Source organism: Labrus mixtus, chromosome 2 (genome assembly GCF_963584025.1).
Source record: "Labrus mixtus chromosome 2, fLabMix1.1, whole genome shotgun sequence".
Classification (NCBI taxonomy): Eukaryota; Metazoa; Chordata; class Actinopteri; order Labriformes; family Labridae; genus Labrus; species Labrus mixtus.
Window position 1 is genome coordinate 27,488,084 of NC_083613.1, and position 14,300 is coordinate 27,502,383.

General features: G+C 39.9%; 1 protein-coding gene across 1 annotated transcript; it reads left to right on the plus strand.

The window, feature by feature from the left end:
• On the plus strand, positions 1–9,387 carry LOC132991066 (choline transporter-like protein 1). Its single transcript, XM_061059657.1, has 16 exons — positions 1–190; positions 470–556; positions 1,419–1,561; positions 2,567–2,703; positions 2,888–2,981; positions 3,766–3,935; positions 4,392–4,481; positions 4,629–4,771; positions 4,895–5,081; positions 6,224–6,392; positions 6,537–6,693; positions 6,968–7,051; positions 7,143–7,280; positions 7,371–7,607; positions 8,409–8,483; positions 8,604–9,387. Exons 1-16 carry the CDS (start codon positions 167–169, stop codon positions 8,625–8,627), a joined length of 1,959 nt encoding a protein of 652 aa, XP_060915640.1. The 5' UTR covers positions 1–166; the 3' UTR covers positions 8,628–9,387.
• Positions 9,388–14,300: the final 4,913 nt, after the last annotated feature.

Sequence of the window (14,300 nt, forward strand, 5' to 3'; positions counted from 1 at the left end):
CATAAACAAAACGGAATATTCATGTCATGCAATGGGTCATTTGTAGAAAGAAAACAGAAAGGGAAATTGGCCGAAAGGCGGACAAAGTTCAGCGTTAACCGAAGAAAAGTCACGTAAACTTTTGTTGTCGTTAAGTTAACAGAAGTTTCCCCGCCGTCGTTTTACAATGGGCTGTTGTAGCAGCACGGAGGTAAGTTAGAAAATATATTAAAATAGGAATATACTGGCTGTTATTAGACTTAAAAGACAGTTTGCAAATGAGTTTAACACAGTGTGTTTGAGTGTGTAACCACAACGTCACGTCCTCGGCAGCAGCAGCTTCTTGTTTTGCAGCAACAACCGAGTGATTTGTCTGCTGGTTTTTGGGAGCAGCAGGGTGGCTACTGTCCCGCTGCAGCAGTCCACACACAAAGCGGAATTAAGGAGATCTGTGGCATCTTTTCACCATCTATTATTTATGCCTTGGCAGGGCAAGCGTGACTGGAAACCACTGGAGGAGCGCAGCTGCACGGACATCCCATGGCTCATCATTTTCAGTTTGTTTTGCATTGGGATGGTAAGTTTACAACTCAAATGTGCGTAATTTAAGATGCACACACTCACAGTTTCTAGTATAGTACGTCACTTCAGCTCATACAAAGTGCAGTCAGCAATAAGGAGTTGACATAACTCCTTGGTCTTTTCGGATTTAATTCAGATCGGAAGATGGTGGAACCCTGTAAAAAAAAAAAAAAAAAAAAAGTAAAACATACATTAAATGTTTTTTTATTACGTGCTGGACTAACTTGTAAATGAATGCATGGCAAAAACTTGAAGATAAAGCTGTCCTATAATGATGCCAACAGCATGATAGCCTCATTTTAAATTCAGATTTGTTTTATAACTGATTCACAAAAGTGTCCTCAAACTTTAAAGCTTTTTGGGGGATTGCAGTCTGTGGTTATGTTAAAAAGAAATTGTGTCGTACTTAAAGGTATATTTATTAAATCAATCCACTTTACTGTTAGAATCTCAAAAGAATTTTCTTAAGATAAGTTGGTCTATTGTTGAATTTGCCAATTAAAGTACCAAATTCCTATATATTTTTTTTTTTATAGATGATGTTATATATCTGTTGTTTATTTCTTAATGATATTCATTAATCGGGCGGCTGTGGCTCAGTTGGTAGAGTCGTTGCCTCTCAACCGGAAGGGTTCAATCCCCAGCTGAGCAATATGTCTGATGTGTCCTTGGGGAAGACACTCAACTCCAAGCTGCTCCCACTGCTTTGGTGGCGGTGTATGAATGGATTGATGTTGTACTTACTCTCCGATGTACGTCGCTTTGGATAAAAGCGTCTGCTAAGTGAATTGTAACATTGTAACATTATCCTTTAAATAGTTAACTTCCTCTGCTTGATCTGGTGTTCTGGTCTCCAGGTGTGTATCTGTGGCTTCTCCGTTGCCACAGGAGCTGCCTCCAGGCTTATCTCAGGATATGACAGTTATGGCAACACCTGCGGCAAGAAGAACAGCCCGATAGATGGCGTGGCCCTCAGTGGCCGGGACATGACAGAAAACAGGCAAGTCATATTTGTCACAAATCAAGACCTAACATGTCACAGAGGGAATCACAGGAATCCGTTTTATCTTTCTCTGTGATTACATGTTGAATCTTATTTGTGTCTTATCATCTATTAATAGACTCAGCACGTTCAGGTACATGCACAGATTTTGAGACTTTGTATGCACTATGCAGGGATCTGCTGGGGTCAGAGAAAGAGGCATTAAACATTACATGTGTGCATGCAGCGATTTCATCATGTAATCCTAATCTTTTCTTAAAAACAAGTTGCTGCCTTTACAGACACTTCATGTTGCCTCCTGTTGTGTCTTACATATTTGAGCATTTAAGTCTTTGACTCACATACAGTCAATTTAAGAATGCTCACTCCAAACACAATACAATGACTGGCTCATACAAAAAAAGTTGCCATCAGAAAATGAATCAGACAAGTGACTTAACATCCTGAGTAAAAATGCCCAGACGTGTATTCTCTGTCCAGTACAATCTGAACTCTGAACTTCATAAGTGCAAAGGGAAAATAGTTAGCTGTCATCAGAAAGAAGGTTTTATGTTGATTAATATCATCTACACTTAGCTTAACTGATGTGTGTTTGTACTGTGTTCAGGTGATTGAGTTCATTAATATAAATGGAAATTAGTGTTATCCTTTGGTGAAAATACATGTGAAAAGTCTTTGATTATCTCCCTCTGTTTGTGCCGTATCGTTCCATCAGATTGCCGCTTGCAGGCTCAGTTTTAGTGAAACAATGGGTCATGCTTTATTGATGGGCTGATTGCCCATGGAGGCTTTGAATAAAAGGCGTTGAGCTACAAAGAAGGATCTGTACGGCAGAGAAGCAAAATGTCAACATCTTTCATTTTGTGCCCAGGCTGAACAGTTCAAACTGGGAAAACAGGAACAAAAAAAGCCAGATGTTTTCATCAAAGGGAAAGAGTTTCTTACTGCTAACTTTAAATGAAAGAGTTTAATTTTTCTAATATGTATTGTTGTTCCCGGCAGGTACGTTTTCTTTTTAGATCCCTGCAACCTTGACCTCATCAACAGGAAGATAAAGTCCCTCGCCCTGTGTGTCTCCAAATGTCCCTCTGCTGAATTGAAGACCTACAGTGATCTAAAGCAGTTTTCCCTGAATAACGGTGAGAAAACAGCACGGGTGACTACGACTTAAAGAAAAGATGGTCAAGTGTACATTAGCTAATTGTTATGACAAATGTTCAACAAAAAAGCATATACATATAATAACTTTATTAATGGTTTTTAAGCAGGATTATACAATTGAATTTAACTGGAATGTAATGTTATTTTTTTCTTCTTCTCTAGGATCTGATCTCTGCTCTTATGATATTTCTCCTACAAGATACACTGGCCATTCAGAAAGATTCACGAAATGCCCCAAACTCCCGGTTCCACCAAGGTAATCAGGGATACTTTTAAGGATACTGTTAGACATTTTTAACAACCCAAAGATGTTTGTCACTGGACAAGACTATGTTTCAACAGCACATCTGTGGAAATGGTTCGTCAAATAATGGGCTGGTCATGGGTTTCCTAATGCTGACAATAGAGATACTATCTAACATTTATGTACTTCCCTTTTTTTTAAAATCATTTTTGGAATAATTTAGATTTTTTTAAGAGAGGGATTAGCTGTGTGAGATTTGGCTTTAGAACTAACGACTGGAATTGTATTCTTTAGCAAAATGTTACACAGCGGTTCCCTGCATTGGAACTTCTCATACTCCTTCCAGGATCAAATAGACGTGGAATATTATACAGCAAACTCTCTAGATCGATACTCTCACATCTTGTAGACAACACAAGATGAAGATATCAACCGACATCCTCTCAGCGGGCAGATGTTTCACTGAGTATTGGTGTCTTTTTTTCACGTATGTAGTTATTTGGCTTTTTTTCTGTCTTCTGACAACATTATTTTAAATAAAGGAAACTTCAATGATCTCAGGGCTGAACTCTCCTGTGAGGAACTTCCTTTTTGTGTCAATTCTGGCGCTTTCTGTGGAGGAAGCAGTATGTCTTTGCCTTTGCCGATCCTGTCCTGTCATGTGTAGTAGTGTTTTATCCGTCAAATGTGTCACTCATTGTTAATCTTTGCTGTGTAAAATATAAACAAACCCTCTTTCTCCAGCGTGCTGTAAATCGTCTCCGCTCACACTTCCCCCTCTCTTCTACTTTTATAGCAAATCTGTCCCAATATTCCACCGCTGTATCCCGGTGGACGTCGGCTGCTACGCTGAATTCGCCCAGGCCTTCATCGCATTCGTCGGTGACAACAACACGCTGCGCCGACTCGCTGCGGGAGTGATGGCCAGCAAGGAGATCATCATGGGCCTTTGTGTGCTGGCTTTAGGTATAACTAACACATGTGGACATCTGGCTTGAATATTATGCAAACAGATATCATTGTTCAATAGAAAATCGTTTTAATGTGATAAATAAAAAATGCTCCTTTGTTCTTTACTAATGGCTTCTCCCACGGCGCACATCAGTGTTCATGAGAAATCCACAGGAATGCAACATTCAAAAGGGAAGCTGTTTTTGTCATTTAATAACAGGAAATGACTGTGCGGTCTCCGGCATTTTATCCGCTGGAGGTTTGCCCACAGGGGAAGAAAGGCAGAACTAGTCCCATGTCACTTTTAGTCTTCTTTTTATTGATTTTAGCTGTATGATCAGTCTTTTCTGGGTTATCTTTGTATGAAGGAAACATGATTCATAGCAGCACAGAGTCCACCTAAAAGACAACCCATAACCTCATTTACAGCCTGTTAAATGAATGCAACCCCTCATGTTTTTTTCTCCTCAGTTCTGTCCCTGATCATGATGGTCGTCATCCGTTACATATCCAAAGTCCTGGTGTGGATCTTAACCATTCTGGTAATCATTGGCTCTATAGGTAAATGCTCCAACACTCTTACAGCTAACCACCTCATTGATTGTGTCAATTCATGTGTCATGTTATAATTTTTCTCTCAATCCCATTTGAGCGGATGCAAGCACATGAGTTTTCTTTTCAGCTCTTTTCTGCTCTGATGTTTGGCAGGTGGGACCGGCGTGCTCTGGTGGCTCTATGTGGACCACAGGTCCGCGGCTAATAATAACACCTTATCAGTGTTTGGGAAAGAAGTGGCCTCTGACAATGTTAAAGCCCTGCTTGTGTATGCAATTGGTGCTACAGTTTTCACAGTATGTCAGAGTACATTTCTCTTGTTTTGACAGTTTCACTAAAACACAAAGTATTCAAAATGAGTACTTAAATTTTAAGAAGCATGTACGATTTGGAGAACTGGTCTCTGTGTAACCCTCCAGGTAGTTCTCCTGATAGTGATGTTCATCATGAGGAAGCGGGTGGCTCTTACGATCTCCCTGTTCCATGTGGCCGGTAAAGTGTTCATCCACCTTCCCCTCCTGGCCCTGCAGCCTTTCTGGACCTTCCTCTGCCTCATGCTCTTCTGGGTCTACTGGATCGCTGTGCTCCTCTTCCTCGGGACCGCAGGTTAGGACAAAGGCTAGCTCGGACGGTTCGCACATATTTCCAAGTAGTTCGATTATAGACTGTCTAGTACACAGACTTTATTTTCCCAGCATCATCTGCCTCATGGCATGATTCACAGACAAGTAGAATATTAAGTAGGTCATTTTGACATTTTGTCTCGATTTGGGGGCATGACTTTCCTCCCACATTTGGAATCTTGTGCAGTCTCGTGACGTGGGAGGATGGAGGCAAGAACAACTTCTCTCTTCATCTCCCACTTCCCTCTTTATGCAGCCAGGATTACATTTCAGCTAAGTAGGATTGAGGACTAAAGGCACACCCAAATACATCCCAAACATCCCATTTTACGTCTGTATGCCTCGAATGTTTGGTTCTATTTTGGTACCAATCAAAATTGTAGGCAACCATGATAACAAATACTGCAATTACAGTTACATTTACGTTTGAATGCTGTGAATATTTTAGTGATTTAAGATTAACTGATATCTTGATTCGATCCATTTTATAAAAACCTGCCACAGATAAGAAGAGTTACATTTACAAAATATGATGACGTGCATCTCCGACACTTTGGCCCCAGCTAATGGGAATTGTGTTCAACTTCAACCAATGAAAGAGAATTAGAGGTTACAAGTAGGGGTGGGACAAAATATCAACATGACATTTTGGTAGCCCTGACGTCTGTGATGTAATTATGGAACTTCTGGTGCAAGTTATCAATACAGCAGTTAATAATAATAACATAATGCTCTCAACAGATTGTGGTTTGCAACAAACCCCTAGTTACAAGGTCAAATAAATCAATAATGCGTGGCACACCGAAAATTACTCTACTGTCACTTTATTGTGAGCAAACAACGTATTTTGCCTGCCGCTTCCTCAGGTTGGCTCAGATTATTGATTTATTTTTCATTGTATGTTCCTTCAACCGAGCGGCACCTGCAAATGTAGGTTGGCAGTGCATGGGGTACCCTGTTGGTCCCCTAGTTACAAGGTATTTATATCACCTTGAAGTCAAAGGTGAACATTTTAATGCATAGGTAAAATAGAGACGTACAGTTGATGCAACGTTTGAGCTCTAATGTAAAATGAATATATTGTAAAACAAGAGACTCAAACTGCTCCTTATTTTTCCCTGACAGGAACAGCAATAAAGAACAACTCGACAGGCGTGGTTGAATACCAGATTCAGGGGCCTCTTCAGTACATGGTGTGGTATCACGCCGTGGGTCTCATCTGGATCAGCGAGTTCATTCTCGCCTTCCAGCAGATGACCATCTCCGGAGCTGTCGTCACCTACTACTTCACAAGGTGCAAACAAGAAACAGAAAATCATTTATCTTTCAGTCACATGAAAGCTTGTTATGTTTTCTGTGTGAAATCCCAAGTCAGATGGGGGGGGGGGGGGATTTATCATTTGAATTATTCATTCTACCGGCATCTGATTAACTCCAGGAATAAGTCTCAGATGCCAATTACTCCCATCCTGTCCTCCATGGCACGCACCCTCCGCTACCATCTGGGGACTTTGGCTAAAGGCTCCTTCATCATCACGCTTGTTAAGATCCCTCGCCTCATCCTGACGTACATCCACAGCCAGCTCAAAGGAAAGGTGAGCTGTGATATTCAATTCACAAACTTTATTTTAACTCGAAAGACACTGAGGTTTCCCCTCATTTACAGTGATGTCGAGCTCCCACCATAAAAGCGGGGACACAAATAAAAGCGACATAGTGCAAGGTTTATCTTAAAACACAACAAATAAAATTTAAAAAAACTGTTGTGGCCTCATGTTGACTCAGAAACTGGAAATACTCTGTCATTTTTTTATACATATATTTTCTAAAGGTTTGTTAACTTTCTTTCTTTTCCTCACTCTCTCTCAGGAGAACGCCTGTGCTCGTTGCATGCTGAAAGCTTGTGTCTGCTGTTTGTGGTGTCTGGAGAAATGTCTTGCATACTTGAATCAAGTGAGTAACATCAGGATGGGAAAGAACGCTTGTGTTGTGCATCATATGGAGGAACCTGAGTATTCACAGTGCCCATGTCGCATTATTTCAGAACGCATACACTGCTACAGCCATCAACAGCACCAGTTTCTGCACCTCTGCCCGCGAGGCTTTCCTCATCCTGGTGGAGAACGCCCTCCGAGTGGCCGCCATCAACACCGTGGGCGACTTTGTCCTCTTCCTCGGGAAGGTATATCGCATTGACCTCAATCAGGCTGTATTGTCCACACACTAAACTGCTCTCAATGTTTTCTTACTAGTCCCATATCTCCACTCCCAGGTGCTCGTAGTCGCCTGCACAGCCTTTGCCGGCATCCTGGCTCTGAACTACCAGAGGGAATACACCGTGTGGGTCCTGCCTCTCCTCATCGTCTGCATGTTCGCCTTCCTGGTGGCTCACTGCTTCCTCTCCGTCTTTGAGAATGTGGTCGACGTCCTTTTCCTCTGCTTCGCAGTGGACACAAAGTATAATGATGGCAGTCCTGGACGCGAGTACTACATGGACAAGGCTTTGATGGTGAGAGGAAAGAGCTTATAGAGAGAACCTCAGTTTGTGCTTTCAGGGGCGTATTGGACATCATGCAAAAAAACTACGCACAAGCTGATTCACTCCTACGTGTCATGGATGGATGGATTGCTTTGCTGAAGAAATATATTTTTAAGCATCTACCTTTATGTGAAAACTTTCATTTTTATGTCTCTCAGACTGCTAAATATTTCTGCCAATTACAGAGAGCAGACTTGGACCTCTGCTGTGTGAAACCCTTGTTTGGGTAACATTTTGTAAACAAAACAGAGCCGATCTGATAGCACTGCGAGGCGATTTTATTTTGACTTTACTAAACAAATTGTTATAAAATCCGACAAGCACGCACCTCATAAACAAGCACCATCATTCACAAGGCCGGAGCAAGAGATCATGAGAAGGGATTCCAGTTAACAGAGGTCGGAGACTCTGACTTTGATTACTGGTTTATACCAACAGCAAGGAAATCATGTAGAGAGGTTTACAGTAATTATACACAAATGTTCCTGCAATAGGCCCATTGGTTCAGTTGTCTTTTTTATGTTAGATTATTGATTTATTTATGATGTGCTCAAGTTTCTTTTCTTCTGTTGTGAAGTGCCTGCAGCCCTAAAGCTTCAGGCTGTGGGACGAATTGTTTGTTATGAATCCAACAACAATGTTCTCTGACACCTTATCATAACCCTTTTACTCTTAAGATTACACCAAATGGTATCTAACCAAAACCACATTTTTATCTGAAATTATACGGTGAGTTAAATAATTCATCAATTACTCTCTTTTCATTGCTAGGAATATGTGGAGAACAGTAAGAAAATGGGTCGTTACAAGCCAGAAGATGGAGATGGACGAGAGCTGAAGTCGATGGTGAGTAGTTAAATCTTTGTAGTCTTTCCAGTGTGATGCTTGTAGGTAGAAAGAAAGCCTGCAGTAGTTCACATCTGGTTTCTGTTCAGAACGTTATTTATTGATTTCTTTGTGTTGCAGGCACGTGGTGGCACTTCAGCTTGATCAAGCTTCAATAAGACTGCAAAAATACTAAAAACCAGCCAAAGCTTATCTCAGAGTTTATCATCATGCCACTCCAGGGAGAACCGTAAGATAACAGCAAACTTTGTACTGACGGTGTACATATTTTCACAAAGGATGCGTTAAATTGAAATTTTGTATTTGTAGGGACTGCAAATTTGAAGTTCAACACTAATGACTTGTGTTTTTTTAATTAGATGGACTGCCAGATATGTCTTTTTTTCCTTTGCAAATGTTCTCTAATATTTAGTTTTTAATGACAAGAACAGTTGAACATGTTCTGTTGTATTTGTCAGGGACTAGTTAGCTACTGTTTGGTGTACATTTGTACTAGAAAGCTAACTCTGTTTTTGTAAAAGTCTATTCACAATGTTTTATTACTTCTTAAAGTTTTATACTAAAAAACATGAAACCACAGTTCTGATTTCTTGGCCTTTTTCATCATCTACAAGTTATAATAAATAAAAAAACCACATGTATAAAAATCATGCTAAAGACTATTTAGTTATACTGTAGAACAGTGGTTCTCAACTGGTGGGTCGAGACCCAGAGGTGGGTCGCGGAGCCATTTTCAGTGGGTCGTGAATGTGTGCCTGGAACAAAATTTGAGTAAAAAAAGTACTTGAAGCGCTTTTTAAACATGTTTGCTGTGTTCAGTTTCTTTCTTCTGTCACATGTTTTGTACCGACTGAGGTTACCAAAAGTTTTTCAGTAAATAAATTTGATTGGTCGAAAAATGTCAGATATTTGTGTCGCGATTTTTCACAGAGGAGTTGGTGGTGGGTCCTGAGGCTAGACGAGTTGAGAACCACTGCAGTAGAACACCCACTTCTCATCAGCAGGGGGCATAAATTACATTTAGTTTCATATATGAAGTGCGCAAAAAACATATATGCTTCAGAATTAAAGAAAATAAAATAAAAGAAAGCCATGTAACACCTGGTAGACAAAATAATTAGTGACAATTTCAAGTCTGTATTTTACATGCTCTGAGTATACATGAGCACAAAAACTAGAAAGGTAATGTGCAGAGGACAGACAAAAAGTCAAGAGGTTCATTTGAAAGTTAAGAAACACATTTGAAACATTAGATAAAACTGTCGCTGTGTTTAAATCAAGATGAAACTGAAGCTCAGGGTCATGAAGAGTTGATGTCGCGGTTAAAAAATATAAATACTGTTCAATTCAATTCTTTAAAGAAGGACTGTAAGTTCATCTTTACCACAAAATGTGAAACTGATTTTTGTCCACCTACTGTCTTCTGATAGTAACTGGTGAAGCTACATTTAAGGTTGAACTTTAACCACCAGAGGGCGGTAGATTCTTTAAAATAAATGACATTGGTTTCCAGAGTGTATTCACTTGGGATTTTATGCCAATAAGAACAAAAACATATTTTACTTAACACCTGGACTAACAAGTTCTCTATTTCCTCTTCAGGGAAAATAAATAATTCTTGACATTTTGACGTCTGATCACGTTATGGTCAGTCTAGAAAGTGTGACCCATTTATGATATGTTGAAATTAAACATCATTGAAGAAGCTAGAAAGTCATGTAACACTGAAAAATGTTAACGATAAAAAACGACTACTCTCACCATCTTTATGTATTCACTAAAGTATGTGTTCAATTTAGTTTATTGGAGGGATCTGTTGAACATGTAATTCACCAAAAATATTTTAGATTCATGTAAAATCCTTAAATCTTTATTGTATTTCATAGCCCTGTTGATAATGAATTTCTTTTAAATTGTGTTTTCTGATGCAAATTAAATCAATGTCATGTTTTCCTGCATTTTTTAAAAGCTTACAAGTCAATTTCAACTACAAAAATGTTCCCGATCACCAGGGAGTGTCACACCGCCATAAATCCGATCCCCCTTGAGAGTATCCACAGTCCACCGATGTATAGATCACTGCTTCATCCCCTCCGGTTTCTTTCTAAACCAGCATTGACCAGACAAGATTTAAGCCACTAAGCAGTTAGAGGTTATTGATGGGAAAGCTCTCTCTGCACGCTCCTGTCCACCTCCATAAAGCGCAGGAAACCAGAGGAAAGAAGCTTGATGGCCTGTAGTGAGTCACACCTAAGTGATTTCTGTGTAGTACTTACAGAACACAACCATTCTTGGAAGCCTTTTGTCACAGGACAGAAATACAGGAAAGCATGTTGTGCCGGAGGTTGCTTAAGGAGGAAGACCTGAGAACAGAGAGGGGAGTATTTCTAATGTGTTAACTGGAAGGAATAATAGTATTCTGATAAGTTTGTTTTTTATAATGAACCAAGACTGAATGAATGAATGAAACCTTTATTGCCCCTAAGGGATTTTTTTCTTGCATCAACATCATGATAATATATAAGAGACAAAAGAACAACCATAGTGGACCACACATAATAACATGAACAAAAATCATTCAAATACATCACTAAAGGGCGACGGTGGAGTAGTGGTTGGTCCTCACACCCCATGTACACAGGCATAGACTTCCAAGCGGGCGGCCCGGGTTTTCCCGCATGTCGTTCCCCACTCTCTCTCTCTCTCCTTGGTCTCTAACACTGTCCACTTCTCTCAATAGGGGCATTAAGTGCCCCAAAAAATCTAAATAAAAGCCCATAAATAAACCTTAAAAAAATACATAATTAAAGCATTTCATGATTACATGTAAGAGTTGTCAAGTAATAAGTTCAGTAAAGTGCAGAGTGTTCCAAGTTCAGTATAGTCAGAGCGTATGACGCAGCTGAATGCTGCGTGCTACGAAGGATGTGATGCCTCTTTTAGTCCTCATCCAGGTGCATCCTGTACCTGCAACCTGAGCTCATGAGTTCATACTGGGACCAAAGAGGGTGTTTTGGGTCTGCTGTGGTCTTGTTTGCTGGATTCAGTATAATGCGGTGTGTCAGGTAAAGAATGCTGCACATTTTCTCCCTCTGTAGTTAAACAGTCCAGTTTGTTGTTATTCAGCACAGACAATGCTCCTCTCCCAGCTCTGCATACAGTAGGTTAAGAAAGCAGAACTGGACATTAATCAATCAAACTATATTTATATAGCACCTTTCAGACAAATTAAATTGCAGTTCAAAGTGCTAACTGGGTAACTGGTTTGAGTTTATTGGTCTAAATAAACAGTTTCTTTGCTCTGTTTGAATGCCACATTCCTTATTGCAAAATGTCAGTATTTTCTAAATTTGAAGTGAATTCAACATATATGTATTCTGAGTCCTTCTTCATGTTTTTAAACCTTTATTTTGACACAGTTTGAAGTATATTTTCTGTATTTACTTATTCTCTACCTCTTAATTTAAGCTCTAAAGCTACGGGTAAACAGCTCACAACCATTAAACCTCTTCTGTCCTGCTCCTATATGGATGGCTATTGTTTGCGCTGACTCAGGCGCAGTAACATGAGCCTGATGAGTGTGTGTGTGTGTGTGTGTGCGTGTGAGTGTGTGTGTGTGCTAGAGAGTGTATTGACCAACAGTGACTTAACCATTACAGTGAGCTTTACTGCCTCCTCAGCAGCTCGCCCTGGAAGCTCAGAAAGGCACAGTTTTTTTTTTCCAATGCTGTGCACATCTAGCACAGAATGAAACAAGACTTCAGTGAAGAACAGAGCTGCTTCAGACGGCAAACGGAGAGAAAAACTGTTAAATAAACAATAGGAGGTAATGACTGTAAACATAGTTATTGTAAAAAGAGGGGAAGAACTCACCTATACTCAAAGGTCATGTTTAATTCAGTTTTCATCCTCTCAAGCCACAAAAGTCAACACCTAGTGAATTATGTAGTCTCACTATAAAGATAAAGCAGTCTATTGTGATACTGTTGATTCAGGGTTTGTATCTGTACTTGATTTGTCAAGTACATTGGATTGCATTTTGCATAGACGTTGTTAAAAAAATGAATCTTAGTATAATTCATTTCAGAATCTACGGAAGCCCAAATGAGTCATGCATCTATACTCTGTATTTTCCCCACTCTCCTTCGACAACACGTAGTGTCCGGTTGGTTTCTTCAGCTTTTGACTTTTTTTTCATGTTAATTTGAGATCACAATGCTGCTTTTCCTGGATCATGACTTCACTTCAGCTGTTTTCTGGAGAGCTCGAATTGTTTTTTTCTTGTTATTTGGGTTAACAAAGCTGATTTCCCCTTTCTAACAGATTGATTAATCTCCTTATCTTTGGTGACATAGCTTGATTGTTTGATTGATCGAAAAACAAAACAATGTGCTGGTCATTGTTATAGGCTAGACCACAACATGCCATGCTGCCACGCCACACTAATGAGGTAAGTTTCTACGTTTGTTTTGTGCATTTTCAAGTCTTGTTAAACAAGATAAAAAAGTCAACATTGCAAGAAAGCAACTGGAAATAATTTGTTATCAGAGAAAAAAAAAACAATTCAACCTAGCATAGTCAGATTAGGGCTTCCGTACAAAACATAAAATAGTAGCAGAGACATTTGTCCCTGATTTGGCTTCAAGCTGGCACAGCTGGCATTCAGTCTGCACTGGCATATGACATGGGAACCAAAAATGGCCTCGGTGAGGAAAAGGCGGCATTGTCTATAATGCCGCTGACAGCATGTGCCATTTGTTAAGTGCACTTTTTGGTCCAAAGTCTAATTAGAAGTGTAGGCCACACATGTATGACCGGTCCTGAACCAGTGTTGAAATGTTATTTGAGATATCTTTGAGTGATGTGCCAATACTTTCATATAGTAGCTGTTTGTAAGATAGGGTTAAATATTTTTAAGATAATAATAATATATGTTGCTCAACACTAATTGCAAGATTTGACACTGTGACATTGACACTATGATCAAATGCTACTTAATAACTCCTGTTGTTAGATTTTCTGCAGCTGCGATCAAATTGGTCTCTGTCAGACTGATTTATGTAATCGCACAATCCTGGGTGGTGACTGCACCTTATAAAGCAAAAAGACAAAACGCCTCATCCTGCAGCACATTACGGGAGTGATAAAAGAACCTGCGTCACAAAGCACCGCTAATCCAAGAAACCTGATTTCAGAACATCATAAGTGCTTCCTGCAATTTGAGGCATTTCCCATCAGCGCTCAGTCATACTGTCTCCCTGTACGCAGGCCGATCACTTTTTATTGTTGGAAGGTGTCCAGCTACAGGCTCACACACACAGTGTGAGGAAATCAGATTGTATCTTTTCCACATATCCATGGTCAGCACATAAAAGGGGCAGAGGAAAGGTGTGTGAGAATGAACCTTTCATATTTACCCAGTGACTTCCTTATGTGGAAATGCTGCCAACACACACATAATAGTGTGTGCATTGTGAATTCCTGCAGCCTAAACTGTGTGGAAAAATGTTGTTTAAATACTTTTCCAGGTCAGTGATTCTTTATTTTCCAGCTTTCTCATGTAGTGTATGCTTTGCTCTACACATACTTTTTGCACATGTGCTTGTATGTGCTGTGTCTATCCATGCACCTATGCTGGTGTTACAGCAGCTCATAAAATATTCAACTGCTCTTCTCCTACATAATGCAGCAATGTCCCTGCACACAGAACTCGTTGCAGAGTTCGTCACTTCTGACCACTGTCAACTTTTCTCTCCTTTTAAATTTGGCGTCAAGTGATGCATAAAAACTTTCAGCTTCCACTCATGACAGATGTTT

Coding starts and splice junctions, on each gene's coding strand:
- LOC132991066 (XM_061059657.1), top strand. CDS start 167: ATGGGCTGTTGTAGCAGCACGGAG. Junction 4,482..4,628: donor GGTAATCATTGGCTCTATAG/GTAAATGCTCCA, acceptor GATGTTTGGCAG/GTGGGACCGGCGTGCTCTGG. Junction 8,484..8,603: donor GACGAGAGCTGAAGTCGATG/GTGAGTAGTTAA, acceptor TTTGTGTTGCAG/GCACGTGGTGGCACTTCAGC.